This window comes from Oncorhynchus tshawytscha, linkage group LG04 (genome assembly GCF_018296145.1).
Source record: "Oncorhynchus tshawytscha isolate Ot180627B linkage group LG04, Otsh_v2.0, whole genome shotgun sequence".
Classification (NCBI taxonomy): domain Eukaryota; kingdom Metazoa; phylum Chordata; class Actinopteri; order Salmoniformes; family Salmonidae; genus Oncorhynchus; species Oncorhynchus tshawytscha.
Genome location: NC_056432.1, coordinates 13,779,661 through 13,807,185, shown reverse-complemented (window position 1 = coordinate 13,807,185; position 27,525 = coordinate 13,779,661). Strand labels below are relative to the sequence as shown.

General features: G+C 41.5%; 1 protein-coding gene and 1 long non-coding RNA gene across 2 annotated transcripts in view; one reads left to right on the top strand and one right to left on the bottom strand.

The window, feature by feature from the left end:
* The window catches only part of LOC112247110 (cotranscriptional regulator FAM172A homolog), a 347,725-nt gene extending 341,278 nt beyond the window's left edge, over positions 1–6,447 (top strand). Inside the window, exon 11 of the mRNA XM_042320348.1 lies at positions 5,708–6,447. Within this exon, the coding sequence (XP_042176282.1) occupies positions 5,708–5,868 (161 nt within the window). The 3' untranslated portion in view covers positions 5,869–6,447. The remainder of the gene's footprint in view (positions 1–5,707) is intronic.
* LOC121846342 lies at positions 373–26,642 on the bottom strand. Its single transcript, XR_006083191.1, has 2 exons — positions 26,439–26,642; positions 373–2,821 (listed from the first exon to the last, which is right to left on the bottom strand). It is a non-coding gene; the product is annotated as an uncharacterized LOC121846342 (long non-coding RNA).
* Between the last annotated feature and the right edge of the window lie 883 nt (positions 26,643–27,525).

Genomic DNA, 27,525 nt, shown 5'->3' with positions numbered 1-27,525 from the left:
AGAGAGGCTTGGAGAGGTGAGGGAACACAGGTTAACCAATAGAGAGGCTTTGAGAGGTGAGAGAACACAGGTTAACCAATAGAGAGGCTTGGAGAGGTGAGGGAACACAGCTTAACCAATAGAGAGGCTTGGAGAGGTGAGGGAACGCAGGTTAACCAATAGAGAGGCTTGGACGGGTGAAAGAACACAGCTTAACCAATAGAGAGGCTTGGAGAGGTGAGGGAACACAGGTTAACCAATAGAGAGGTCTTACAGATGGGTTATGGGGTCCATTCCTTGATTTGTGGAAATTGGAGAGGAGGGTGACCCCTGAATCTTACATAACTTTTAATTTAAAAAATATGTGGTGTACACAGGTGTTTGATTCATGTACACATTATGATGGTTGCTTTATTGGCAGGAAACAGATTACATTGAAGTCATATCTCTAATTGTATACAATTAATTCCTACCTGAGATAATGATTCATAAAATAAGCATACACATTACGCATTATAACAATAATCCAGAAATATATATTTTATCTCATTATGTGTTTACTGTATTTAGGTGAAGAGAATATATAATATATTAAGGTATCATATTCAAGCGTTATAAAAACAGCACATCTCAAGAAGTATACAAAAGTGAGCCTTCGAGACACATTTTAAGTTGCATACATTATCACAGTGACACCATGACCTGATCACTGGCTCATCATTGGCTCATGAAAAAGCTTTCTTTTAATTCCCCAACTTTTACATAAGAGACTGAGGGAGGAAGGGTGAAGCCCAATCCACTCAGACTGTTTATAGGAGAGACTGGGGGAGGAAGGGTGATGACCAATCCACTCAGACTGTTTATAGGAGAGACTGGGGGAGGAAGGGTGTATCCCGATCCACTCAGACTGTTTATAGGAGAGACTGGGGGAGGAAGGGTGAAGCCCAATCCACTCAGACTGTTTATAGGAGAGACTGGGGGAGGAAGGGTGATGACCAATCCACTCAGACTGTTTATAGGAGAGACTGGGGGAGGAATGGTGAAGCTCAATCCACTCAGACTGTTTATAGGACAGAATTCACTTTCCACACAGCACCATGGCATTTAATCCATCCCTACATCTTTTAAGGATATTACTTTGATTTGTAGCATGAGTGAACTAACTCTCCTCTCCCTCTGCTCACCCTGTGAGTCTGGCGGTCAGGTTAGCTCTGAGAGAAACCAGTAAGCTGGAAGTCTGGCGGTCAGGTTAGCTCTGAGAGAAGCCAGCGAGCTGGAAGTCTGGTGGTCAGGTTAGCTCTGAGAGAAACCAGTAAGCTGGAAGTCTGGCGGTCAGGTTAGCTCTGAGAGAAACCAGTAGGCTGGAAGTCTGGCGGTCAGGTTAGCTCTGAGAGAAACCAGTAGGCTGTAAGTCTGGCGGTCAGGTTAGCTCTGAGAGAAACCTGTAGGCTGGAAGTCTGGTGGTCAGGTTAGCTCTGAGAGAAACCAGCATGCTGGAAGTCTGGCGGTCAGGTTAGCTCTGAGAGAAGCCAGCAAGCTGGAAGTCTGGTGGTCAGGTTAGCTCTGAGAGAAACCAGTAGGCTGGAAGTCTGGCGGTCAGGTTAGCTCTGAGAGAAACCAGTAGGCTGGAAGTCTGGCGGTCAGGTTAGCTCTGAGAGAAACCAGTAGGCTGGAAGTCTGGCGGTCAGGTTAGCTCTGAGAGAAACCTGTAGGCTGGAAGTCTGGTGGTCAGGTTAGCTCTGAGAGAAACCAGTATGCTGGAAGTCTGGCGGTCAGGTTAGCTCTGAGAGAAGCCAGCGAGCTGGAAGTCTGGTGGTCAGGTTCGCTCTGAGAGAAACCAGTATGCTGGAAGTCTGGCGGCCAGGTTAGCTCTGAGAGAAGCCAGCGAGCTGGAAGTCTGGTGGTCAGGTTCGCTCTGACAGAAACCAGTAGGCTGGAAGCCTGGTGGTCAGGTTAGCTCTGAGAGAAACCAGTAGACTGGAAGTCTGGCGGTCAGGTTAGCTCTGAGAGAAACCAGCGAGCCTGAAGTCTGGTGGTTAGGTTAGCTCTGAGAGAAACCAATAGGCTGGAAGTCTGGTGGTCAGGTTAGCTCTGAGAGAAACCAGTAGGCTGGAAGTCTGGTGGTCAGGTTAGCTCTGAGAGAAACCAGTAGGCTGGAAGTCTGATGGTCAGGTTAGCTCTGAGAGAAACCAGTAGGCTGGAAGTCTGGTGGTCAGGTTAGCTCTGAGAGAAACCAGTAGGCTGGAAGTCTGGCGGTCAGGTTAGCTCTGAGAGAAACCAGTAGGCTGGAAGTCTGGTGGTCAGGTTAGCTCTGAGAGAAACCAGTAGACTGGAAGTCTGGCGGTCAGGTTAGCTCTGAGAGAAGCCAGCGAGCCTGAAGTCTGGTGGTCAGGTTAGCTGAGAGAAGCCAGTAGGCTGGAGGTCTGGTGGTCAGGTTAGCTCTGAGAGAAGCCAGCAAGCTGGAAGTTCGGTGGTCAGGTTAGCTCTGAGAGAAACCAGTAGGCTGGTGAGGGTCCTTCTCTAAAACAGCGTTCAGAACACACCACTGACAACAATCCATTAGCGTCCACACACTGCCTATTAAAGAAGGAGTAGACGAGGGCTGTAAAAGGCTGTTAGTTAGCGAGGCCCGGACACCGGTAGACATCAGAGGCCTGCGCAAAGCCGCAGAGTGGGCGGAGCTCAAACGGGAGTCACCGGAGTGGCCTGGCTCATCAGCATATCGGCACGGAGACGCATTCCCGCTGACCCCGGCGCTGGGATCGGGCATAGCAGCTTGCGGCACTCCGGAGTTCAGTGCCGGTTTGAGGTGAAGAAAGGAGAGCCTTGGAATCGATCGCTCCTGAAGAAAGAAAGAAAAAACAACTTGTTAAGGAGCGATGAGACGGAAAAAAGAAGAGGAGAGATTCCTGTGCTTCAAATTGGATATAAATGATAGATGTGAGGTGCGAGCATGGCTGACTTTGTTTTCGAGGGGAGTGTGTTGTTGTGTTAAGCCCTACACAGGTAACACACTGTGGGTCTGGGGGTTGTTGACTCACTGATTGCTAGGCTAGTCAATCTGTCCTGAGGCAGTGATCATAGACTAGTCTGGTAAACCATGTACAGTGACCGCCCAGCCCAGAACAAACCAGACGAGACCAGCCCAGCCCAGACCAGCCTGGGCCCTCACCCCTCCATCTCCATTATCACAGCCAGCCAGGTGGTCAATCTAATAAACATGGGGTCAATATAGCGGCCATCAGAGGACCCTCTTTGGAGGAGACCTTAAAGGTTATTTTTAATTGTATCCCTCCGGCCTGGTGCATGTAGAAGGGAGGAGAGGAGAGAACAGGATGAGAAGAGGAGGAGAGGAGAGAACAGGATGAGAAGAGGAGGAGAGGAGAGAACAGGATGAGAAGAGGAGGAGAGGAGAGAACAGGATGAGAAGAGGAGGAGAGGAGAGAACAGGATGAGAAGAGGAGGAGAGGAGAGAACAGGATGAAAAGAGGAGGAGAGAACAGGATGAGAAGAGGAGGAGAGGAGAGAACAGGATGAGAAGAGGAGGAGAGGAGAGAACAGGATGAAAAGAGGAGGAGAGGAGAGAACAGGATGAGAAGAGGAGGAGAGGAGAGAACAGGATGAAAAGAGGAGAGAACAGGATGAGAAGAGGAGGAGAGGAGAGAACAGGATGAAAAGAGGAGGAGAGGAGAGAACAGGATGAGAAGAGGAGGAGAGGAGAGAACAGGATGAAAAGAGGAGGAGAGAACAGGATGAGAAGAGGAGGAGAGGAGAGAACAGGATGAAAAGAGGAGGAGAGGAGAGAACAGGATGAAAAGAGGAGGAGAGGAGAGAACAGGATGAGAAGAGGAGGAGAGGAGAGAACAGGATGAAAAGAGGAGAGAACAGGATGAGAAGAGGAGGAGAGGAGAGAACAGGATGAGAAGAGGAGGAGAGGAGAGAACAGGATGAAAAGAGGAGGAGAGGGCTCCCACTGAACTGGTATCCTGACCCATCAACAAAGTAGCAAGGGCCCCATGAACTGATCTTATGAAGCTGTATTGGAAACAGGTACATAAGCCTGCTGATCTGGGAGTCTATTAGATGCCTAATACAGAGGAATAACACTGCTATGATGTCTGGATATTCACTGAGTGGACAAAATATTAAGAACACCTTCCTAATATTGAGTTGTACCCCCAGCCTCATTTCGTCGGGCATGGACTCTACAAGGTGTTGAAAGCATTCCATACCCCTTTCAAAGGCAATCACATTTTTGGTCTTGCCCATTCACGCTCTGAATGGCGCACATACACAATCCATGTCTCAATTGTCTCAAGGCAAAATCCTTCTTTAACCTGTCTCCTCCCCTTCATCTACACTGATTGGAGTGGATTTAACAAGTGACAATAAGGGATCATATCTTTCACCTGGTCAATCTGTCATTGAAAGAGCAGGTGTTCTTAATGTTTTGTCCACTCAGTGTATACCACTAAATGCATAAACCAACAAGCAGTCCCTAAGCATCAACCTGTCTCTCCCTACTATGTGCTCACTACCCCAAACTGTGTATCTATGCTATAATAGAGTATAACACCATTGTATCACACTCTATACCCGTTTCTCGGAGATGGTGTCTGGGTACTGCTTCACGACACATCACAGTATGTTTCTAAGCAGCCTAGCCACCTGCTAGTAGGGAAATAAGTAGTGGTAGGGAGAAAAATTGATAGTTACATATTGGGATATTGTTTTTGACAATATATCGCCATATTAGTTTTGCGCTAATCAGCTGTGCCTGCATGAAAACGCAACGATTTTTCCTTCATATCTTGTTGTCCATCATCTTTTTTAAATCGTGAGCAAAATGTCCATAATTTCTCATGCTCTCTTGCCCCTCTGCAGCCAACATATATTGAGCAATATGTTTGGAACATCGAACCGTAAAAAAAATAACGGTATCGAATCAAAATACTTGTAGAATTGTGAGAATCACAACTCATATCGTATCAGGAACTAAGTATTGAGATATCATATTGTGAGGTCCCTGGCAATTCCCAGTCCTAGAAATAAGCCATTAGCCACTAGTTGTGATTGGTTGGTGAGGAGCTGGCAGTGGAGCAGCTGCAATAACAGAGGTGTTGTGTAGCAGCTTTCGCAGCGAAACAGCGAACCCCTGACCTCGGAGAGCCGAGAGGAACCCGAGGCGTGTGTACCAGATTTCAGGCTCCCCGTGACCCCAACATGGGAACTGGCTCACCTGGAGAGGGGAAACCGAGCCCCCCCTCAGATCACCTGATACGCTGGCTGCCTTAGTGCCTTCTCACCACTGCCTCTTTCAAGCAACCCCGAGAATGAATGAATAACGGTCCACTGGTTTTGCTTAGTGCATCCATTGTGCATAACTCGCATTACATTAAGAGACAGACACGGGAGAGTATGTGGTGTGCACTATCATGAATCAAGTTGGATCAAATATTAAGACTATCCTGTTGGACTGCTGGGTCAGAAGTTAAAATGGATGTAATGTCCAATAAGCTTGTTGCTTGCAGTGGATACATGCTTAGCTACAGTATCCAGGTTTAGAGGGGAATTATGTTCTCTATTTACAAAATGATTTCTCTCTAGCCTGTTAAGTGTGTGTGGTGTAACTGTAGTGTATATTATGCTTTATGTGACTATCCTCCCTCTGTTATTTCACAGTGGACGGAGTGTTAAACCCGTCTCTTTGTGCCTATGTATTGTGCAGGTACAGAGCGACACGAGCTGACATCATGGAGGAGTTTCAACTCCATCTTCCAGTTCTTCAGCAAGGCTCTACAGACTGGGGATGAGTACGAGGAGTCCTCCAACACGGTCACCACACGCAGCTCCCACAGGACCAAACATGAACACAACCACGACGACTAGAACTACACCAACAGGAGGGAAACACGGGGGGAGGGTCAAATCCTCTCTATTTACCCTCGTTCCTTCCTTCCTCCCTCATCTTTGTGTGATCTCTCCCTTCCAGCTGAGCCCATCTCCCGGCTCGCAGATGCATTGTTTTACTGGCAGAGTGCAGGTTGGCGGTGGTGGTGTATACATCGCAATAGCGCTTTGCATTATTTCTAGATGAGTGCAACTGTCAAAGCAATATGGGCTGAGTGTTTGCGCTTACCATGGGCTGTGGCGCTTGGCTGTGGTCTGGGCCACGGAGCAGCGGCAGCGGCTCAGATTAAGGCTGACAGGCGCTGTGCACAGTGCGCCGTGATGCACCTCCAACTGTCCTGACATCACCCTGAATGAGCTAATGCCCCAGCAGCCCTGTCCACCACTCCCCAAGGTCCTAAAACCTGCCTGACCCACGGGTCTCACAGTCCTCCTCAACAAGCACCACTCATACACTTAGAATATCTCCCTCCCTCAACCCAACCCCCTCCCTCTCTCACTTCAACCCAAACCCCCTCCCTCACCTCAACCCAACCCTCAACACAAGCCCCTCCTTCACCTCAACCCAACCCCCCACCCTCAACCCAACCCAACCCTCAACACAAGCCCCTCCTTCACCTCAACCCAACCCCCACCCTCAACCCAACCCAACCCTCAACACAACCCCTCCTTCACCTCAACCCAACCCCCACCCTCAACCCAACCCCCTCCTTCACCTCAACCCAACCCCCACCCTCAACCCAACACACACCCTCAACCCAACCCCCTCCTTCACCTCAACCCAACCCCCTCCTTCACCTCAACCAAACCCCCTCCTTCACCTCAACCCAACCCCCTCCTTCACCTCAACCCAACCCCCACCCTCAACCCAACACACACCCTCAACCCAACCCCCTCCTTCACCTCAACCCAACCCCCTCCTTCACCTCAACCCAACCCCCTCCTTCACCTCAACCAAACACACGCCCTCACCACAAACAATGGTTTTAACAGTTGCAAACATGCTCCATTAACATTATAATTTTAATGTAAAGCAAATGTGTTGTTTTTATGTCTCCTTCCTTTACCCTTACCTTCCCCAAACACACACACTTTTTATAAAGACACATTTTCTGTCAAGTGTGGTCCTTATTATACCTTACTTTGGAAGGTTGCACTGCACTGTTTATGACAGCTGATATACTGTTGGGGTTCGGTTTTCTTTTGCTTGGTTTTTTATCTTACTTTCTCTCAGTGTTTAGCTGGATTTTAATGCGCCCTAATAACTTTTTGTATCAGACCAAATAAGGTGATTGGTGAAAGGTGAAAGAGTGATTGTCTGTGATTTTTAATTTGTAAAAATGACATGTTTTACTGTACCTTTTTCCCCTGTTTGAGATCCATGAAATTGATGTCCCTGGATGATTGCATCTGATTAAACAAATAAAACAACCATAACCTGTGCTAGAAATGAAGAATTCAAGACACTGAGCACATTTAAAATCATTTAAAGCCCAGCATCAAAATGAGTTTTAGGTATATCTCATTTTAATAGAAACAAGAAGTCAACTTCAATATATCCCCTTGCACGTGTCGGGAAAGCCAAGATTTCAATATTCTCCTACACCTAGATGATATATGTGTTTATATATGTTGGAGGAAATGTAACACATTTATTTTCCAAAACACTTTCCTCACGTGCAAACGGAAAAGTGACAAAGAAATCAGCACTGGCTCAGCCTTGCGTAATCTCAGTCTGCTGGGACATAAACAAGATCAAAAATACAGTATATTTCCACGACGTTTTGGTGAGTTATAAATCACTCAGAGTTTAATAGAATAGCCTTCTAATATGCCCAGATATTAGTCTAAACGAGTCAAAAATCCTGTGATACACCTCCCGACACACCCACGGTCTACCCAGACATGCGTTACCTTTCCCCGGCTTCATGTGTTGAGGTATTTATGAGGGGAGATAAGACATGTTTTGGTGTACATTCGACCTTTTTATTTCGGTGTGAATAACAGCCACTGGTGATGTGTTGAGGCTTTTGTGGCTTATTAAACACTTAATTGCTTTTGTTAGTAATGAGAGCGCAGTCTGGACAGTTGTAATTTTCATATAATTTTTATTAACGACTCTTTGGATGTCACTCGAGAAGTTAACTTGTTTGATTTGGGGAATATGCATATTAACGGAGGAGTTTAATTTCAGGATACTGTTGACATGTGTGTTCCCTTCACACGAAGGAAAAAACTGTTGCTATTTTACTTCATTATGCATATTGTTGCCTTAGGAATAAAGAAGACACTATGTTGACTGGTATTTTTAATAAAAACCAACAAGCCATATGTGAATGGATCAAAAGTAATGGGAGCAGCCTTAAACCAAATCTAAAGCACAGTGGATATGCACATTGTGACTAATTCTAACAATTGCTCTTGAATATGTTATTGTTTCAGATTGTATCCGTTTTATTGATCCAATAAGTCATGCTCACTATTAAGACATCCATGCTTTGTGATTAAATATAGCGTTTGAAAAACATTTTGTACCTTTTGTTTTTCCAATTTTTACATTGACTTTGATGTAACTTAGTTTCAACTATTGCCTATTAAAATGTAATTATTTGTATGTCAAGTTAACTTTAATCATCCACCAATCGGCATGTGTTTCCTATGCACCATTCCCATCGATTACATCTTTTTTGTAAATATGTCAGTTGCTAAAATGTTATTAAAAAGTTGTAGAGTCGATGGAGTTTCCAACTACCACGTGGCCCATGGGGAATTTTTTTTCAAATACCCTGATACATATTTATAATTTTACATTTACGTCGTTTAGCAGACGCTCTGATCCAGAAACAATTCAGGTTAAGTGCCTTGCTCAAGCGCACGTTGACTGATTTTTCACCTAGTAGGCTCGGGGATTCGAACCAGTGACTTTTCGGTTACTGGCCCAACGCTCCGCTAGGCTGCCTGGCCCTGTTTTTTGTAATACCATGGTCAATCTAACAGTTCTATTTGTTCTTCATTTAGGCTATGTTATATATCTATTTAGAAACCAACAAAAGGCATCGGCGAGGTAACCCATAGATTAGATTACATAATTCGGTAATAGAATAGTTTTTTTCTTTATTTTACCACACATAACATGTTCATATAGGCTACGCTACCCAAGTCATAGGGGCAGGTTTGTCCAAGAGGGAAGGAAAAGAAGGTGAACGTTGAGAGAAGGTCGACCTTAGGAACTCTCTGTAGCCTGTTGAGCTGCCACATCGGCTCACGAAGTGGGGAAGTTGAGCCTCGAGGAAAAGTGATCCGAGTCATCGTCTCACATAACAACAGCTATGAAACCTGACCGAGGAAGACGGTCCATCACTCAGGACGGAGGAGACCAGTCCTCAACAATTGGACTAGTGTTAGCCAAAGTAAATTCCTTCTTAAAAAGTGTAATGATTTTTTTTAGTATTAACATTGTCGCTTCAAGGAACGCTGATAGGACTGCAAAATAACATTCCTTGCCCTATAGCTATATTAAGTTAAGTTGTTTGGTTTCAAGTTTTTGGCTGCATAAGGTTTATTAGCCTGCACATCTAACGGAGAAAATATGCTTTCAAACTACAATCTCCAATTACAACAGGTTAAACGTGTTTTAAACATGACGACAGTTAAACATCAATTGGGCTAAAACTCCTCAAAATTGCGATTCATCTTTGCAAAGAGAAAGCTGTATGCCAGCACGGTTTACAGGATAATTTGTTTTCACATGGTGAAAACCGATAAGGTCATTAAACGCCCCCTCAATAAATCTTTAGAAATCTTTCCATTAACCTTCGAACAACAAGTGCCAGCGAGTGGAACCAGCCAAGATCTCTCACTCCACGTCAGGTTCCTCGTAAAAAAAAATAAAACATTCAATCACCCATCTCTATTGAGAATTGGCCTCACTTTTCTGACACGTAAAATGTCTTAACACACTTAAATTCAATCGGCAAGTATAGGCGAGGGTTGGCACATAATCACACAATGGCCTTGAAACTTTTCGACAACAACAAAAAGCTCGTTTCCCAGCAACGCTCGAACAGTTACAGTATATCGATGTAGCCCCATGTTACACTATTCACCATAAAGAAGATGCATGTTTAACATTGGGGATAAGTTTAACATCACTTTGATTAGCACGCGTCAGAAATATCTGCCTAGACTAATTGCATTTTTTTTTATCAGTCATATCACACTTAACAACATAAAATTGAATTCCAGTTCCCACTCCTGTTTAATTATTTTAAGTATATATGCCTACATATTCATGAGTACATTATCATTCCCTCACATTGGCTACTAGTGTCTTCCCTCTTAAAACTTCAAAAGCCTGGTCTCTCATGTCAAATAGCAATGAGATCCCAAAATGATATTTCAATTTTCCAGGAGACTAGTATTGTCACGCGTAGCCTACTCTCACCATCCTCTCCCATGCTCGCCAGCACGGCTAAATATGAACTATTTACAAAGAAGGATAAGCATTAAGCAAAGTTGGAATGTCACCCCCACCAGCTCCTTGTCTTCTTGAGCACTCCACCAGATCACTGTCAGATCTCTATTTGCATAATTATATGCTCAGCTCTGAAGAGAAAACTAACCCCCACATTTTACGGGTCAACAAACTGCAACAATCAATGTTTTATCGTGTAGGTCTATACTAAAAAACGGTCTTAACAGCCATTCAAGTCTCTCTATTTCTCTCTCTCTCTCTCCCTCTCTAAGTAGGAGAGCAAATAGTTTTTCATCTATTGACGGAAGAGGAATGTGTAGCTTAAGCTTGTTTGTTCACCCTCCTTTCCTCGTGTTTTTTTCCAGAGTATACTGTGTATTTTCTATGCAAAATAAGTCTCCCACCCAAAGAAAGCACTACCCAGTATTGGGTTCGAATGTAACGTCGTCATTACATATTCATTGATTAACCAAACCATGATCCAGTGGAAACCACATCACTTCAATCACTAACCCTCTCTATCCAGCGAAGCCCTTCATACACACACACACACACACACACACACACAAAACTAGCACGTCAGATGGTCATTCAGAAACCACAGAAATACGGTTCGGGGGAATCATTCAGAAGCCTGCCTTACATGCATTCTACCGCACAACCAGTGAATAGGCCTAAACCCAATGAGGTTATAGTTTTACATGCCGCTGGAAGTTGCACGTTGCCTATCCAATAGGATATTTCTTAATTATGGATACAATTTAGGCCATTTTCCCAACAGGCTGTTCAAAATATCGACAGGTGTTTGCTATATCCAGCTGAGAGAAAGCCTGGCAGGCGGTATATTCTGGGCTATGTGTAGGACAAGTAGGGTGCACTCTTAAGGAAAAAAGGTTATATATAGAACACAAAAGGGTTATATGGGTGCTTCATATTTGACACCCCTTAAGGTTCGAAATTGGTTCCATATAGAACCCAATATGGAACCCAAGAGTTCTATATGGAACCGTTTTTGGTTCAGAGAAGAAGAACCCTTGGGCTTCTGACCAAATAACCCTATAAAAACGTTCCATATAGAATCTTCAGGGGAGGAATCTATGAAGCAAGCAATAGAACCCTTCTTGGTTCTATCCAGAACTTTTTTTCTAAAAGTGTAGAACTCCCAAAATTAACTGGGCCGGTTCTCAAAAATCTTTGGCCAAACATAGCCATACTCACATCCCGGTGACAAACAGATAAACTATGTTACCAATACAGGTCCCATGTTGATAATAGGTTTAGGCATCACACGCATGCGCGCGCGCACACACACACACACACACTGGCCTCTCGTTGCGATGAATTGGGCCTCACCTGTCTGATAATCTGACAATGTGACATAACCATGGTCACCATAGCCTATGTGTGCGTTGTGTTTGTATGAGCACCGATCGTGCCCAGCTGTTTGCTGGCAGGCAGAGACGTTTTATGGTTTTGCAGTCCATTTGGCTTTAATAGTATAGCTTTCAGTCGGACGCTACTCCATACCCTTACCGCCCCCTCAATTACAGCCCCTCTGATAGTCTCGGGTCGCACAGACTCCGCTAGTAAAAGCCCGCCTCTGAAATGGAATACATTTGAAGAATAGGCTCCGAATTTGAACATTATACTTTCTAACACTTTAGTGACGACACTGTATATTATTCGAGTAGAGATCAAGTAAAGAAAGAGTAAATTAGCGTAGTGCTTAAGAGCCCACCGACTGCCTGTTGGAGGAGATTGGCCATTTCGATGTGATGAATGATTGACAATGTGAATGTTTGAAGTGTGTCTGTAATTTGGGCTATTCCTAGGTTATGAATTGTGATTTGAACGTTCTGTTAAATGATGTGGAAATGCAGTCTAATAGTTGTTTTTTCACAACCCATTTCAACTACAACATTTGTATTGAAATCCAAATAAGGCACAAATAACGAGCATATACAAGGGGATTTTGGTCCTTCGTCCAACTTTACTCTATCAAAAAGAACTGAAATATTTCACAACCAGCTGACCTGGAACACTAAATTCACATCGCACAATTCTAAGTTGGAAAACTCAATGCCAGTCTAAATGCATGGCAGTCAACAGGAGATGGTGGTGGAAATGAATGGTGCAATGGTTGGGTTGTGCATAAACACATTTACATTCTCTGTATGTTAATGGACAATATATTACATCTTATCTTACATATTACTATACAACACATTTTATGATTGCACATTCGATGATGGGCAGTTACCATTTAACTATGTTGTCTGAAAGGTATACAGTGACTTCAGAAAGTATTCACACCCCTTGAGTTTTTCTACGTTTCGTTGTGTTACAGCCCACATTTTAAATGGATTCAATTGAGATGTGTCACTGGCCGACACACAATACCCGTCATGTCAAAGTGGAATTATGTTTTTAGACATTTTTTACAAATTCATTTTAAATGAAAAGCTGAAATGTCTTGAATCAAGAAGTATTCAACCCCTTTGTCATGGCAAGGCTAAATATGTTCAGGAGTAAAAATGTGCAACAAGTCACATCATTAGTTGCATGGACTCACTCTATGTTGCATTTCGCAATGACATCGGCTAAACATGTGTATGTGACCAATACATTTGATTTGATTTGATAATCATCACTGTTCCCCACACACAATTATCTGTGAGGTCCCTCAGTCGAGCAGTGAATTTAAAACACAGATTCAACCGCGAAGACTAAGGTTTCCAATGCCTCACAAATAATGGCACTTGGTAGATCGGTAAAAAGAAAAAGAAAAACAGCAGACATTTCATATTTGAGCCTGGTGATGTTATTAATTACACTTTGGATGGTGTATCAATACACCCAGTCACTACAAAAATACAGGCGTCCTTCCTAACTCAGTTGCCAGAGAGGAGGGAAACCATTCAGAGATTTCAATATAAGGCCAATGGCGACTTACAGTTACAGTTACAGAGTTTAATGACTGATAGGAAAAACTGAGGATGGATCAACAACATTCTAGTTACTCCACAATACGAACCTAAATGACAGTGAAGATAAGGAAGATTGTACAGAATACAAACATTCCAAAACATGCATCCTGTTTGCAAAAAAGGCACTAAAGTAATACTGCAAAAAATGTGACAAAGCAATTCACTTTTTGTCCTGAATCCAAAGTGTTATTATATTTGGGGCAAATCCAATACAACATGTTACTGAGTACCACTCTCCATATTGTCAAGCATAGTGGTGGCTGCATCATGTTATGGGTATGCTTGTCATCGGCAAGGACTACAGAGTTTTTCAGGATAAAATTAATGGAATAGATCTAAGCACAGGCAAAATCCTAGAGGAAAACCTGGTTCAGTCTGCTTTCCAACAGACAATGGGAGACAAATTCAGCTTTCAGCAGGACACTCACCTAAAACACAAGGCCAAATATACACTGGAGTTACTTACCAAGACGACATTAGATGTTTCTGAGTGTCCTTTTGACTTAAATCAGCTTGAAAATCTATGGCAAGATTTGAATATAGTTGTCTACACTCTTAGAGTAAAATGGTCCCAAAAGGGTTCTTCGGTTGTGTCCCCATAGGATAACCCTTTTGGTTCCAGTTAGAACCCTTTTTGGTTCCATATAGAACCCTTTTTGGTTCCAGGTAGAACTCTTATGGGTCCCACGTAGAACCCTCTGTGCAAAGGGTTTTTACATGGAACCCAAAAGGGATCTACCTGGAACCAAATATTGTTCTTCAAAGGGTTCTCCCATGGGGACAGCCAAAGAACCATTTTAGATTCTCCATAGCACCTTTTTTTCAAAGAGTGTAGCAATCATCAACAACCAACTTAACAGAGCGTGAAGAATGTGCCAGTATTGTACAATCCAGGAGTGCAAAGCTTTTAGAGACTTACCCAGAAAGACTCACAGCTGTAATCCCTGGGGGTTGAATACATACGTAACCAAGATATATTTGTGTTTTATTTTTCATTATTATTATTATTATTATTATTTTTATTTTTACAAATGATAGAATGTTTCTTCCACTTTGATATTACAGAGTATTTTGTATAGATCAATGACAACAAAACATTAATTACATCGATTTTAATACCACCTTGTAAGACAACCAAATGTGGTCAAAGTCAAGGGGTGTGAATAGTTTCTGAAGGCACGGTACCTAATTTGATCTAACAGTGGACTAATTATTTAAACGTGATAAAAAATGGTAAACTGCAATATGCACGAATCAGACTGGCTAGGTTTTACAGGCTAAAAGTCTAATCCAAAGTGGAATAATAAATAACATTGAAACATGAATCATTATTAAATAGCCTAAAACATTAGGTCTATTATAATATTGAATGAGTTTGAATATTTGTATAATTTAAATGCAATTTCGTTAGATATGCAAGTAAGGCCCAGATGTAGTTTCACTGAAAAACATGGAAGAGTTTCATAGTTCAGTATAGTTGAATATCTCTTGAAGTTAATCGGTCAATTATAGACATGTTTTTATGGATAAACACCTGCCTTTGGCCTTAAGCAAAATAAGGCTATTTTGTTCAACTCTGCACTGGCCTTTTCGTTTACAATTATTATTAACTTATTGAGGAAACTGTGCCATTTAAGTCGTTATCTACCTAATTGTTAGTTAACAGAGTTTTGTTGAATGGATAACTATCACAACACAAATTATTTCCAGTTAGTTTTAGTATAGTGGTAACATGAAAATAACATGAATACTCATTTACAATACATTTACGTTTTAGTTATTTAGTAGACGCTCTCACGCATTTAAAATAATAATACGAATGACTGCCTATGATAATCAACAGTAACAATACAGTGATAATGATATATGGAACGAAAATTGAAAGGTTATTTAGTTTTATATGATTTAAGGGAATTATATATCAAGTTTGATTGGACTTAAATACCATTTAAAAATTGACAATGACACTGGTGAAAAGCTGTTGCTGTTATTTCACGGGTTTGTGCATTCAGGCTTTTCCTGATGTTATTTAAAACCTCCAGCAAGCAACGTGGGGCTTATTGCCTATCTGAATTGTTTTATTTTTTATTGTGGGCGATGAGGAAGTCCAATCAAAACGTGTGCATCAACTTCTCTCTCTTTGTAGGATGATATAAAGGGAAAAGCAAGTGTTTCCCAACTTCATAACAACTGCATTTAACCATAGAAGATGATGCTAGCGTATACTGATTGTATATGTACATGGGCACAACAATTGGCTTCCCCCTCCGAACACAACCTATTTTCAGGTAGTTTCTCGAGCCCCAAAAGACCTCTAGCCTCAAATCGATGGCGATCCGAGGGGGGAAGAGAGATCAATGCGGGAGACAGACGAAGGCCCATACTCTCACTCCGGAACCCGGTGTTCATCACTTTTGTCTTGATATGTTAAAAAAAGAGAGCGCAACGTGATATTAAATCACACATTATAAACGAGTTTCATCAGCTGAACGCGGCCCTTCGAGCCGAGGCTCAACACACCCGTAGGCTGCGTGGTAGGTTGGCCTTTCATCCCCCCAGTGTAAGAGACGAGGTATTACTGTCGAGCAGTCCTCATCGGCTCCAACGTGCATCCTCATTACGGATGCCCCAAAAGATGAAGCTCTAAATTAAGTTATTGCCATCCAATGAACTCAGATTAGAAAGGCCGCAGAGATGGTCGCTCGTTTTGAAACACCCTGACAGGCAGTAAGGTGGGGAGAGGGATGGTGGGGGTGGGGGGGACAGATTGGGGCAGGTGTGTTTTGTATGTACATTTCATGGTTTCTAGACCCTTGGATAATTTGGGCCCAATTGGAAACTCATTGGCAGCCTACTTATTACAGCTCGCGCTATTAACGGCACCTTCCCGCGCTCTCTTTGATGCCGCTCCCTTTCTCCCTTTTCGATGGGTCTACTTTGTTCCGTCCTATTTCATTTCTTTATCAGCCATTCAAATGGAATAGGACGTCTCTCTTCTCTCCCTGTCTGACAAGCGTCTCTCTCTGCCTCTGTCCATAATCTCTCCATCCAGTTGACTAGCTTTCTTCTTGTCGGCGCTCAAATCGTTATTGTGTTTGCTACCTGAGTCAGCAGCAGCAGGAAGGATGAAAAGCAGGGGTTTTGACGAAATAGGGAAGTATGCCTGATATTTGTCAGGAGAGGGGGTGAGTGGTGATGGCGGCAGGAACGCCTGAAAGGAGTGTGTATTTGCGAGCTGGTGGTTGGGATGCTTCGGTCTGTGAAGTCAAAAACAGAGCAACCAACTGCACTTTCTTAGACTACTGTTTATCCCTAAAGCAAATATGTCAGAAAGACAGTGACAGATTGGGAGCATCTCCATAAACAGTCTCCCTCCTCCCATCGACACCTGCCCTACCTGACTGAGATGCCTTCTCAGCTCAACCTTATTGAGCAATTCAAAAATACTTTCAAATAGCCTAAATTATGCAGAAGAACATATTCGTTTACTCTGTGCACTATTATGAAACAACATAAATACTTAGACGCTTTAGTGAAGTTGATTGCATTCGTTTATATTCCTTTTGGTAATCAAATAATTGTCGCCATGTAGGTAGGTTATTTAGGGTGGTTACCATGTGCTTTGGTATATGGCTATTGAAAATGTATACATTTAGTAGCCTACAATAGAAAGTACGCTTGGAATATAGGCCTGCATTGTATTTTGATACACAGTCTTTGTTAATTATTTTTGTAAATATTCAATCAGTGTTATTTGGATAAGGATGATTGCAAAAATGCTGTGTAGATTAATTTGTGAAAACTATAGTCTTGCAATTAAAGCATATAATACACTATAATGTGCTGTTTATATTAAAACGTCTTTCATCAGAATATTATCCATGGATGGAGTAGGACTATATTACTTTAAAAAAAGAGTCCTGTACCATTCACAGAACATACCTTGTTCAAACCTTATACTTTAAATATATTTAAAGAGAAAGGAAGAAAGTCGCACACTATATATGCTCCCAACAATGTAATGAGTAAATATAACTGTCAACGTTTCAGCAACGCAGTGCCTTCTTCAGGGTACTTTTTACATACCTTCATCAGCTTGTTCAGTTGCTATTACGTTTGCTTAATAAATTATATCTTCGTGCAATGTCAACATACAAAGTTACCCTTACCTTCGATATCATCAACTTTATATATATATATATATATATATGTAATATCTGTATTGTGGTTGGCATTTATGTCCGTTACAATACCACACTAAACAATAATTTTGAAATATTTCGAATAAATAAAAATAAACCAGAACACACCCCACCTCACTACAATTAACATTGGACCTAAAATAGGTTGATATCTAACGAACCCAATGCTGATGTACTAGCCTACTGTATAAGCTATCAGGTGTGTTTGTACCAATACGTTGACCTGTCAGGGGATACTTGTTAAGAATTTAACTCAAACTGTTGGCGGTCTCCAGACGCTCACGGTGGCATCGATTTGAAACTTGTCCTGTCTAATTTGATGATAGCATCCAGCTACCCTCGAATAGCACCATGGACAGCGCTCTTTCCTGACCTTGCCTTGCTATCAAATTACCCCCGCCTGGGCCACGGTCGGAGACCAACACCAAGTTTGCACGACAAAGATTGAAGAGAGAGAACGGGTTCTTTTTTTCCCTCAACACTGATCTCACAGCTCCCTCCCATCATGATATCTCTCTCTCCATGACTGTCAGTCTGGCACTATCTGCTGATAAGATACACTCGCTTACTGATGCTCTGTCCTTAAAGGTGTACGGTGCCTGAATACAGGCAATACGTATACTATTTCTAATTGTAAATGGACTAATCATCTCATTTCTAACATACCCCCATCGAGTATGGTGGGATCGTATTGAAATGTATAAATGTCATGCATACAATTACGTTCCTGATTATAAGTCAATTGAAGTATGTATGTACATTCATACACACATCATGCACATGTGTGCATAGATAGATAGATACATACATACAGAAAGACATTGAAATCCGCCACACCCATGTCATGCGCACGTGTTGTGAGAAAAAGTTGAGTTGAGAGCCGGATTGGCTAATTTCTAAAGTTGGAATCGGAACCGAAGGCGCTGGCTGATAGCGGATTTGCTGGTGGGGCGAGAGAAGCTATTTGATGGAGCTCTACAGCTTTGAGACAGCTTGTTAATTAAAACCCCACGAGATGAGCCTCTAAAGCCACCGTCCATATCAGAACACTGCTAAATATCCTGACAGCAAGTTATACCAATCAGGCGCGCGGGCAGCTTTGTACTCGCTCTTCAATCCCACCTTTTAGCACATGCTAGCAGTGCGATAATTTCATTCGTTAAAATCCCACTGTGACGGTGAAATATGTTTTTTTTCTACTGTTTTATTCGTGGAAAATGGTCCAAATGACTGCTCCTATACTCTCAAATCCACCCATGTCAGCTCAAAAATGCGTGTGAAAGAGTAATGAAAGAACGTCTTGGCTGGGAGGTCTAAGAACTAAATATTCATAATCACTTTGACCAAATGAAAACATTTTATAAATAAAAATTTAAAGCACTTCTGAGTTTGGGGGTTTACCTTATGAAATAAAGAAACGATAAAAAGTGAATAAAAACCTACGTATTTTAGATGAGAACGAATGGAATATTATGTGATCAATTTCGTTGAGGTCATTATACGCTTTGTCTTATATGCATTATTCCATCTTAACTGAACTGGCACCCACCCTTTGTCTGCGGGATCTGTGCGTCATTTCATTTTAATATGCATATATGAGATGATGGCTTGTTAAATCGTGAAAAACAAATACAGAGAGCCTTATTTAAACACTCAAACGGAGGATGACTCCTTGGCCATTCTAGAAAAAGTAATTTAAATGAGTTATTTCTTAATGTAGACTTGAATGTGTTGACCAAGCGTATGCTACTAATGTAAATACACCTAATTTGTAGAAGAGTTATCGTTCTTAGTGCTTGCGGCTACGCCCTCTTGATTGTGAGGAATGAAAGCGAGCAGTGCTAGCAGTGACTCTTTGATGCAGCTCTTTTAGTCCAGGTGGATGGACTAGGAACACGCTCACCTGCGGTGAGATACCATGCACCCAGGATCGAACAGGGGGTGACGTGAACTAGCGGACAATGCATCTCAATCCCTGCTAAAAGATTACTTTCACAATAACGACCACCATTCCACCAGTCTTTGTCACGCCTGCACAGTACACATTATAGCCTCACCCTATAGCCTCACACTATAGCCCATGCATGGTGTTGGACATCAAATAGACTAATCTAGACTAGAATAATCTAGTGCCTAATATTCCAATGGCATAATCAACACGGTCCATTGAAAAAGCATTTTGTAACAGCATTTTATTCATCTCCAAACCAACAGGGAAAACAGAATCTAGAAATACATCTTAACAAATGAGCGGTTTGAAACTGCACACAAAACTCATTCTCCCTTACTGTACCGGTCACTGTTGCCATGAAAGCCTGTTAAAACATTAGATATGGGCAGTATTTACTCATAACATGACATATTCCTGTTCTATGAGTCTCTCTAACCTGTTTATTTTATAATCTAGCGCGGTTGCGGCCTCTGCACCTGATCGCCAGTGCCTGGGTCTGGGCTCGCGCTTTTAAGACAGCTGTAAAAAGTTCTCTAAGTCTCCAGCACATTCATCAACGTCAGACATGGACAAGACGCTCTTTAGTGAATTTGTAACTGCAGCAGTATATCTTGACAGAGACTGGGCCACTCACTGCAAACAATGCACGTTTTCCCTCAACTGCAAAGGCCTATTAAACAAGGGCATATTTATATTCTTCTTAAAATTATTGTATTGTCTTGACTACATAAAAAATCGATAGGCTATTCCGCTATTGCGTAGAATATATAGACTGACAAAATGTATTTAAATAGCTGTATCTCATGGAATTAGCCTTGTTTTTAAATCAGTGTTATCAGAAAATATTATGTTCTAAATTATATTACAATATTTATATATATGTTACAAACATGCTCGTTAACAGCAGTTTATCACTGTACCCACATTTCAGTTGTTTGAATGAATTAAAATCACATTTAATTTTGAACAATGTTAAGCCTACTATTCATTTAGGAGGATTCGAATTCGGAGTATGCTTACGCAATATGAGGAAACTTCAATATTAGGAAACTTCACCTAATATACAATTAAATGAAACCTAATGAGTTATTAGAATATCTAAGCGTATAAGCAATGCACAATAATCAAAACAAATATCTTATTATCAGTTTATATTTGTTTTAAATGCATTAGTACTCTAATTTGGTTTATGTGTTTAATCAATCGGATTTTATCAAAATGCAAAACCCATCTGAAACATAAAACCATTAAAAAACTTTGTCTCATTTACACACACCAACGAAAGTAAATTAGGAGCATTTACAGTCGCGGAAAGTATAGTGATATCGCTGCAGACGAGTGGGGTGGTTAAGGCTGAGCGTGGATAGAGGGGGTTTTGTGCTGTTACTCGGTCTGAGGGTCCCAGTACGCAGAGCGCCATCTAGCAAACAAAAGTAGAAACAAACAGCGCGAGGCAGCCTCCATGCACTGCACTGAAGCACGAGAGCACCATAACAAAGCCGCGTAGGAGCGCCACCAAGGTATTCAGACAAACTTTCTACATCCTGCACTTTCTTCATTCAGCAGTAGACTGCTCTTTTTTCACGATTGATGCTTTCCATAAATAAACCACCTTGAAATAGTAGTCAAATTATTAATAAATGAACGAATCAATTAATGAGAACGAAGCAATGTGCGCTTTGCACAGGATCGAATTTTAATGAACCTTCAAGGGTCAAGATGCTAAATAAACTGATCATGTCATCAGTGTTCAAGCTACATGTCTAGGAACTTCTAATGTCAAACTGGCTGACGGAGATCTGGCTTGACAAAATCGATAGGCCTTCTATCATCCGCTCGTCCCATAACGGTGTTTTACTTCACTATGTGTACCACACAAGCACACAACACATCTTCTGTCGGGTGTGGTTTCGAATCAATTGGAAGGTCTCAAATGTAGGTTGTGGGATAAGGAGGGCTAGTGAGCTGTGTTGTCTGTCATGCGCTCTCTCCAAGCCACTGACAGCATGAGTAAGCTAGGCTACACCACAGCACCGGTGTTGATGACCACGCTCTCAAGTCGTCATATAGGCTCCCACGTCACCACTCTTCACCCTCACTATTCCTTGTCCTCCTCATCTCCACTGCCATTACTTCAAACACCAACAAATATGACGAATCCAAGATCATATCCTGTATCCTAACACTATCACGAACGCCTCTGTGTACCACTGCTAACAATGATAGTGGTTGCAATAACATTTAGCAAGTAGTCATCGTCATAACCACCTTAATTGAGATTGTCTTAATAATCATAAGACTATATAGCCTAATAACCATGATTAGTATTGCAGTCGAAGCGTATAGTCCTCATCTAAAATTAAGACAAAGACTACAGCGTCTTAGTTCAATTCATAACCAACCCATTTACGCCTCTAGCCTACTGTGCATGCCACTGCCTACAGAGACAGAAGACCTTTCTGATTTGGGAAGGACATTTTACATAATTAGAAATAGGCCTATTATAAATGCTAGAATATTAATATCAGAATATTTGTAATAATAATTTTCTCTAATACTTTCAATATATCCTGATGTCCAAGTGGAATATTAGTAATTGTATTAATTGTAATGAGTGATTAGTCGACGTTAGATGAGAACATATACACCAATATGCTTTCAGAGGGAGACATAGCACAATCGGATGCTATCGCTTTCTTCAACGCAAACCGCAATACGTCACCATTTTCATTGAGCCGCGTGCGCTAATGTCAAATTGCAAGGGACTTAAAAAATACAATTCTAGATTAAAAGTAATGTGTACGGTTTCATGCATATAGGGTGCTACACATCGATATTAATGATAAAAAACATTTGCGCATAGGCTACTCTTTTTTTGTGACTGCTTTTATGACAGACACACTTATCATGGTTCTCAATGCAGGTGTGTGTGTGTGCGCGCGTGTGTGTAGGGCATTTTCTCAAAATAATCCAGAGCAGTGTCAAGTAATTTCATATAAAACTCAGATATTTCCCTTATGGCTATGCTATGCAGTCAATCTAGTATTGCTGATTTATTATGTGAACAATTACCTAAAGAGTCCAATGTTATCCTCGTAAAATTAATCAAATATGATGCGTAGGCTAACCAGATTCCTGAATCTCCTGCTAATCAATTTATAAATGCGATGAACCTGTTGTAGACATGGTCTCTCCAAAGAGAAGGCATTTTGTCAAATGTGGTCATAGGCTACTCGACATTAATATATAGGTTATAGTTTAAAAAAAAAAAACTTTAGCATGTTATGCTATTCTTTTTCAGGATAAAGTGTCCTGTTCCATTTCATGCTCGAACCCCTGTATTGATTATTTTCAGGCACATCTCTATTTTCTGTCGACTGCTCTGTGGTAAACGAGATAGCCCCCCTTTTGGCGCCTATGCGTGCAGTGGAAAGAGTGAAGATGTGACGGGGCGTATTTGAAGTATGACGAGCTTTGTGGTCAACTCCTTTTTATTCCCCTGCCTCAAATACTCTTTCAAATAAGCCTCCCGGCCACCCCCTGCCACCTTGACATGAATGGGCGGCTGACCTTTCGGGCCGTGTCCACTCTCCGTCCAGTTTTATCCAAATAAGCATCCTTCCCCCACCCTGCCTCATCTAGGATGCCAGCTATTTTTCATTGATATCATCAACGAATGCAAATCATTTGGACGTGGGGGACTGCATGGAATGAGAAGGAGTAGTGGTGTATAGTACTTAAGTAAACATACTTTAAAGTACTACTTAAGTCGTATTTTACGGAATCCGTACTTAACATTATTATTTTATTTTTTTAAACTTTTACTTCACTACATTCTTAAAGAAATAATGTACTTTTTACTCGCTACATTTTGAATGCTTAGCAGGACAGGACAGTGGTCCAATTCACACTCTTATCAAGAAAACATCCCTGGACATCTCTACTGCCTCTGATGTGACGGACTCACTAAACACAAATGCCTCGTTTGTAAATTATGCCTGAGTGTTGGAGTGTGTCCCTGGCTATCCATAAATCAATTTAAAAAACACAAATTGTGCCGTCTGGTTTGCTTAATACAAGGAATTTGAAATTATTTACACTTTCACTTTTGTTACTTAAGTATATTTAAAACCCAATACTTTAAGACTTTTAGACTTCAAATAATATTTTACTGGGTGACTTTCAATTTTACTTGAGTAAAAGCTTTACTTTTACTCAAGTGTGATAATTGGGTACTTTTTCCACCACTGGGAAGGAGGGTGGGTAGTCATGGACAAATACCACACTAGTTGAGAATGCGCGTGTGTAGATGGAATAATTGAATACCCACCAATATCGGATGGTTCGAACCACCTTGAATTCAAAATTGCAGAGAAAATAGACCTTCCAATTTCTGAATTTCGCACTTTGAAATATCACCAACCAATTCGCCATTCAGATAAGATGCGTTTATTTCTGCATGGCCTTTGAAGAGAGAGGGGTCGAGTCAGTCAGCGAGGAAAGGCCACTCCGTTAACCTCCTCCCTCTCCCTCCCTCCAACAGACCGACCCCCACCTTTTCTTAGCACAGACCTGAGCGCGCGCACACAATTTGACTATAGCCTATCACGCGGGTTTAAGGCTACACAGAGGGTAGATTAGAGTTTTGCTTCTCTAGCAAGTAGAGGAGGAGGCACTTCTGTAATCACAGTGGAGGTATGTAGCCTAGGCCACAAAGTGTTAGCAGCTAGCTATAGCGAGAGGAGCAGTCCAAGCGCTTTAGGCGAGCAGCAAAACGTTTTCTCGAATGCTTTACAATCATCAAAGCACAATACGTTATTAAAAGAGAATATATGTTGGATATTTCAAAAGATAAGGCTACTTATGCATGTACATCCTATCTCAAAAGTGATGTCTGCCTATATAGGCATATTATCAGTAGCCTATATGCCAAATGACATTCGATTTTGATAATAATGGACACTTAGAAATGTTAGTCATTGTCTAACGTGAAGACAGTCTCGCGTTGCATCCTCGCTCGACTTTACAGTGGTTACATCGCTATTGGCAGCTTATCTTCGCTTAGACCAATGCTACAGCAGAGACATACATATTGATGGGTGATGCTGAGTAAGATCGAAAAAAGACGTGTATTTATCAACAGTCTGCCTTTCCTCTAGGCTGTAGAGAGAGAGAGAGAGAGGGGATGCACCAACCTTGGGGAAGCCCTGCCACTGTCAATACCTCTGACCAATGGCATAGATTTAAAAAAATGCCCTTTATGAAACTTTTCAGTCTATCAAGAACACAGCCCATGCGCCAGCTAGGTAAATAACGGCTAAATTGCAACAAAATAAACAACAACAAAAATAAATACTAAAGAGCTTGTGTACTACAAATACAGTCCTGGATCATAAAAATATTCTGGCACGCTTCATAGCAAGAAAACAGACGTAACATTTCCATGTATTCATGGTCTACATAACGTTGGAACGTCTCCAGAATGGCTGTTATTATGGCTATTACAGCTCAGACATAGGCCTATTCGTTTGTTCATAAACATAGCAGAAATGAAACAAATTGACTCAAACTCAGCTAGGAGACTAACTGGCCTTTCTTTACCCAAATGAGTGTATATCGATTGCATAGGCATATAGCCTATAAATACATATTGTTTTATGTTTGGCCAGTTTAATATTTTGAAGACGTAGCCTATAGGCCTACAGACAGAGACTAGTTAGATAAAATATCAATTGCTTCATAAGCATTGTGATTGATTGAGTGATTGGCTGAAACGTGCAGTGAGCGGCCTATCAACCCAGTTTGGTAAAGCTGCAAGAAGTGCTATGTATTTTATTATTATTATATTAATACACCATGCATTGAACGTGGGTACCAGGCCTATAGGCTACATATGCATTTAAGCTAAAAAAAAAAAAAAATCAATATGAAAAATTTACTTCATAAAGGTAATGTGAAAATCCTGACGATGAAGTGAAACATTACTGGTGACCAAAATTATATTTACATAAACATGCTGCAAAAATAGGTGACCAATGAATTTGGTCTCAGCATGAAGTATAATTGCAACAAAATGCAGCTGAGTGAAATTGAGGAGCTCACTGGCTGTGGTGGCACAGTTACAAACCATCTGGTGTGTATTAGAAAGAGAAGCCGTAAATATTAGTGAAAAGCCAGGGTGTTATCAGGTAAGCCCGGCCTTGCTGGCCTCCCATATGTTGACATATTACACCGTGGGGAGGTCTACTAAAACATTTCAGAATAATACATTACCATATTAGTTACATTCATTTAGTTGGTGTAGGCAAGATCTCCCGATGACTTGACGTCACTCTGTTTGTAAACATTTTTGAAGGGATTACGGAATGAATTAGTTGGCGCACGCATGCTGGTGACGTTATGTTTGGACCACTGTGGAGTTTTTCGGCCAGCACCTCGAGTTTTAAGTGTCCATAAGCAACAGGTTAACTCTTCTCTGACTCAAAACACAATTGCAATTGGCCTTAATGACAACATTTGCCAATGACAATCACAAACATCCCTATAAACTTCTCAAAGGAAATTAAGCTATAGCCCCTTCTCCTCGTTGTCTCGACTCGGTTAACTCGTTTTACGCTTTCCCTTTCAAAATCAAACTTTCCTTTCCAATCTCCTGGGTTTCTTTTCCGGTACTGTGATTACCGGAACGTATACATACACTGAAAAATAGCACTCTTGGGTTTAAATGTCACATGTTGATTAATTTGTTGTTAATGACAGCCGGAGTCACACACACACACGCATAGGCACATCCTTTCCTCTTTCCCTTTCTCACATATCCCTCCCCCTTCTCTCACTCTCGCTCTCTCCTTCTCCCCTCTCCCCTTGCTTATCCATTTCACTCAAACGTGCACACACACACTGTGCAAGAGAGACTAAACCAAAACAAGTCTTACTTTTTTCGTGAATCTCCATCATAGTCCTTGATGTTCCAGCTTCTCTGAGCCGTCTCTCTTCACAGCGTGTAAACTCTGAATCATTTGAGTTCGACACAACATCTCGCTTTAATTAATATATTTCTGGGCTCTGTCCCATAGACTATACCCAAAAGCTTAGAGTGAAGTGCAGATTGAGACATATTGAGCCCGCTTTAAAAGGATCATTTCATGTGGGAGGTTGGACACAAAGTTTGGACTCGTGACTGGCATTCCGGAGGGACATGCATATTTTAAAACAACAAAGCAAGATAGAGACGGGGCTCCGGGTGGGAGGGGAAAAAACTCGGAAAGAAGTTACTATCTGATGAACAGCTGTCATTGTTGGGCAAGTCTCGAGCGGGTATTAAGATATAGCCTACATTCCCAAAGCCCCTGTCGATTTAATTATCATCGACTGCCCCTCGACGATTATTATTTTTTATCTCACGCTTCAATATTTGTATTTCACAATTACCCTTTATTTCGTATAATTGGCACTTTATATCACCACCATGTTGTAAACACAACGTTTAGCCAATTAGGCTTGCATAAGTTAATAATATAAAATCCCAATGCATTGTAGCAGTGCCATCCATGGTGGTTGATGTTCAGCAGCAACTCAATGTCCTACATTGCGTAAAACTGGGTAGAATCTTCCCTTGAGGACGTAGCCTATGGTGAATCCACAATTGTCTTCAACGTTCTGACAATCAAGAAAAATATGTTTCCTTATAAAAATAAAAAAAAGTAGTCCATGTGAGAGTTTGGACAACTTAGTTGACCATGTTACTGTAAAGGCACACAATTATACAATCATAATTAGCCTACATCCAAATGCTGTGATTTATAGGTTATAACTAGGCTACAAGAGTTTAAATGCCTTAGCACTAGGCCCATTAATGAGTGATAAAGATAACAATTCACCGTCTTATTTTCTATAGGCCTATCGTTAAAATGACTTCTATTGTATGTGGAATCTGTTCAAGGGTAAATGCTTAGAATGTGTTCACTGTGACGAAATCCTTCCGTTGAAATGAAGGGTATGGAGACAAAAGGAGAGAGTGCA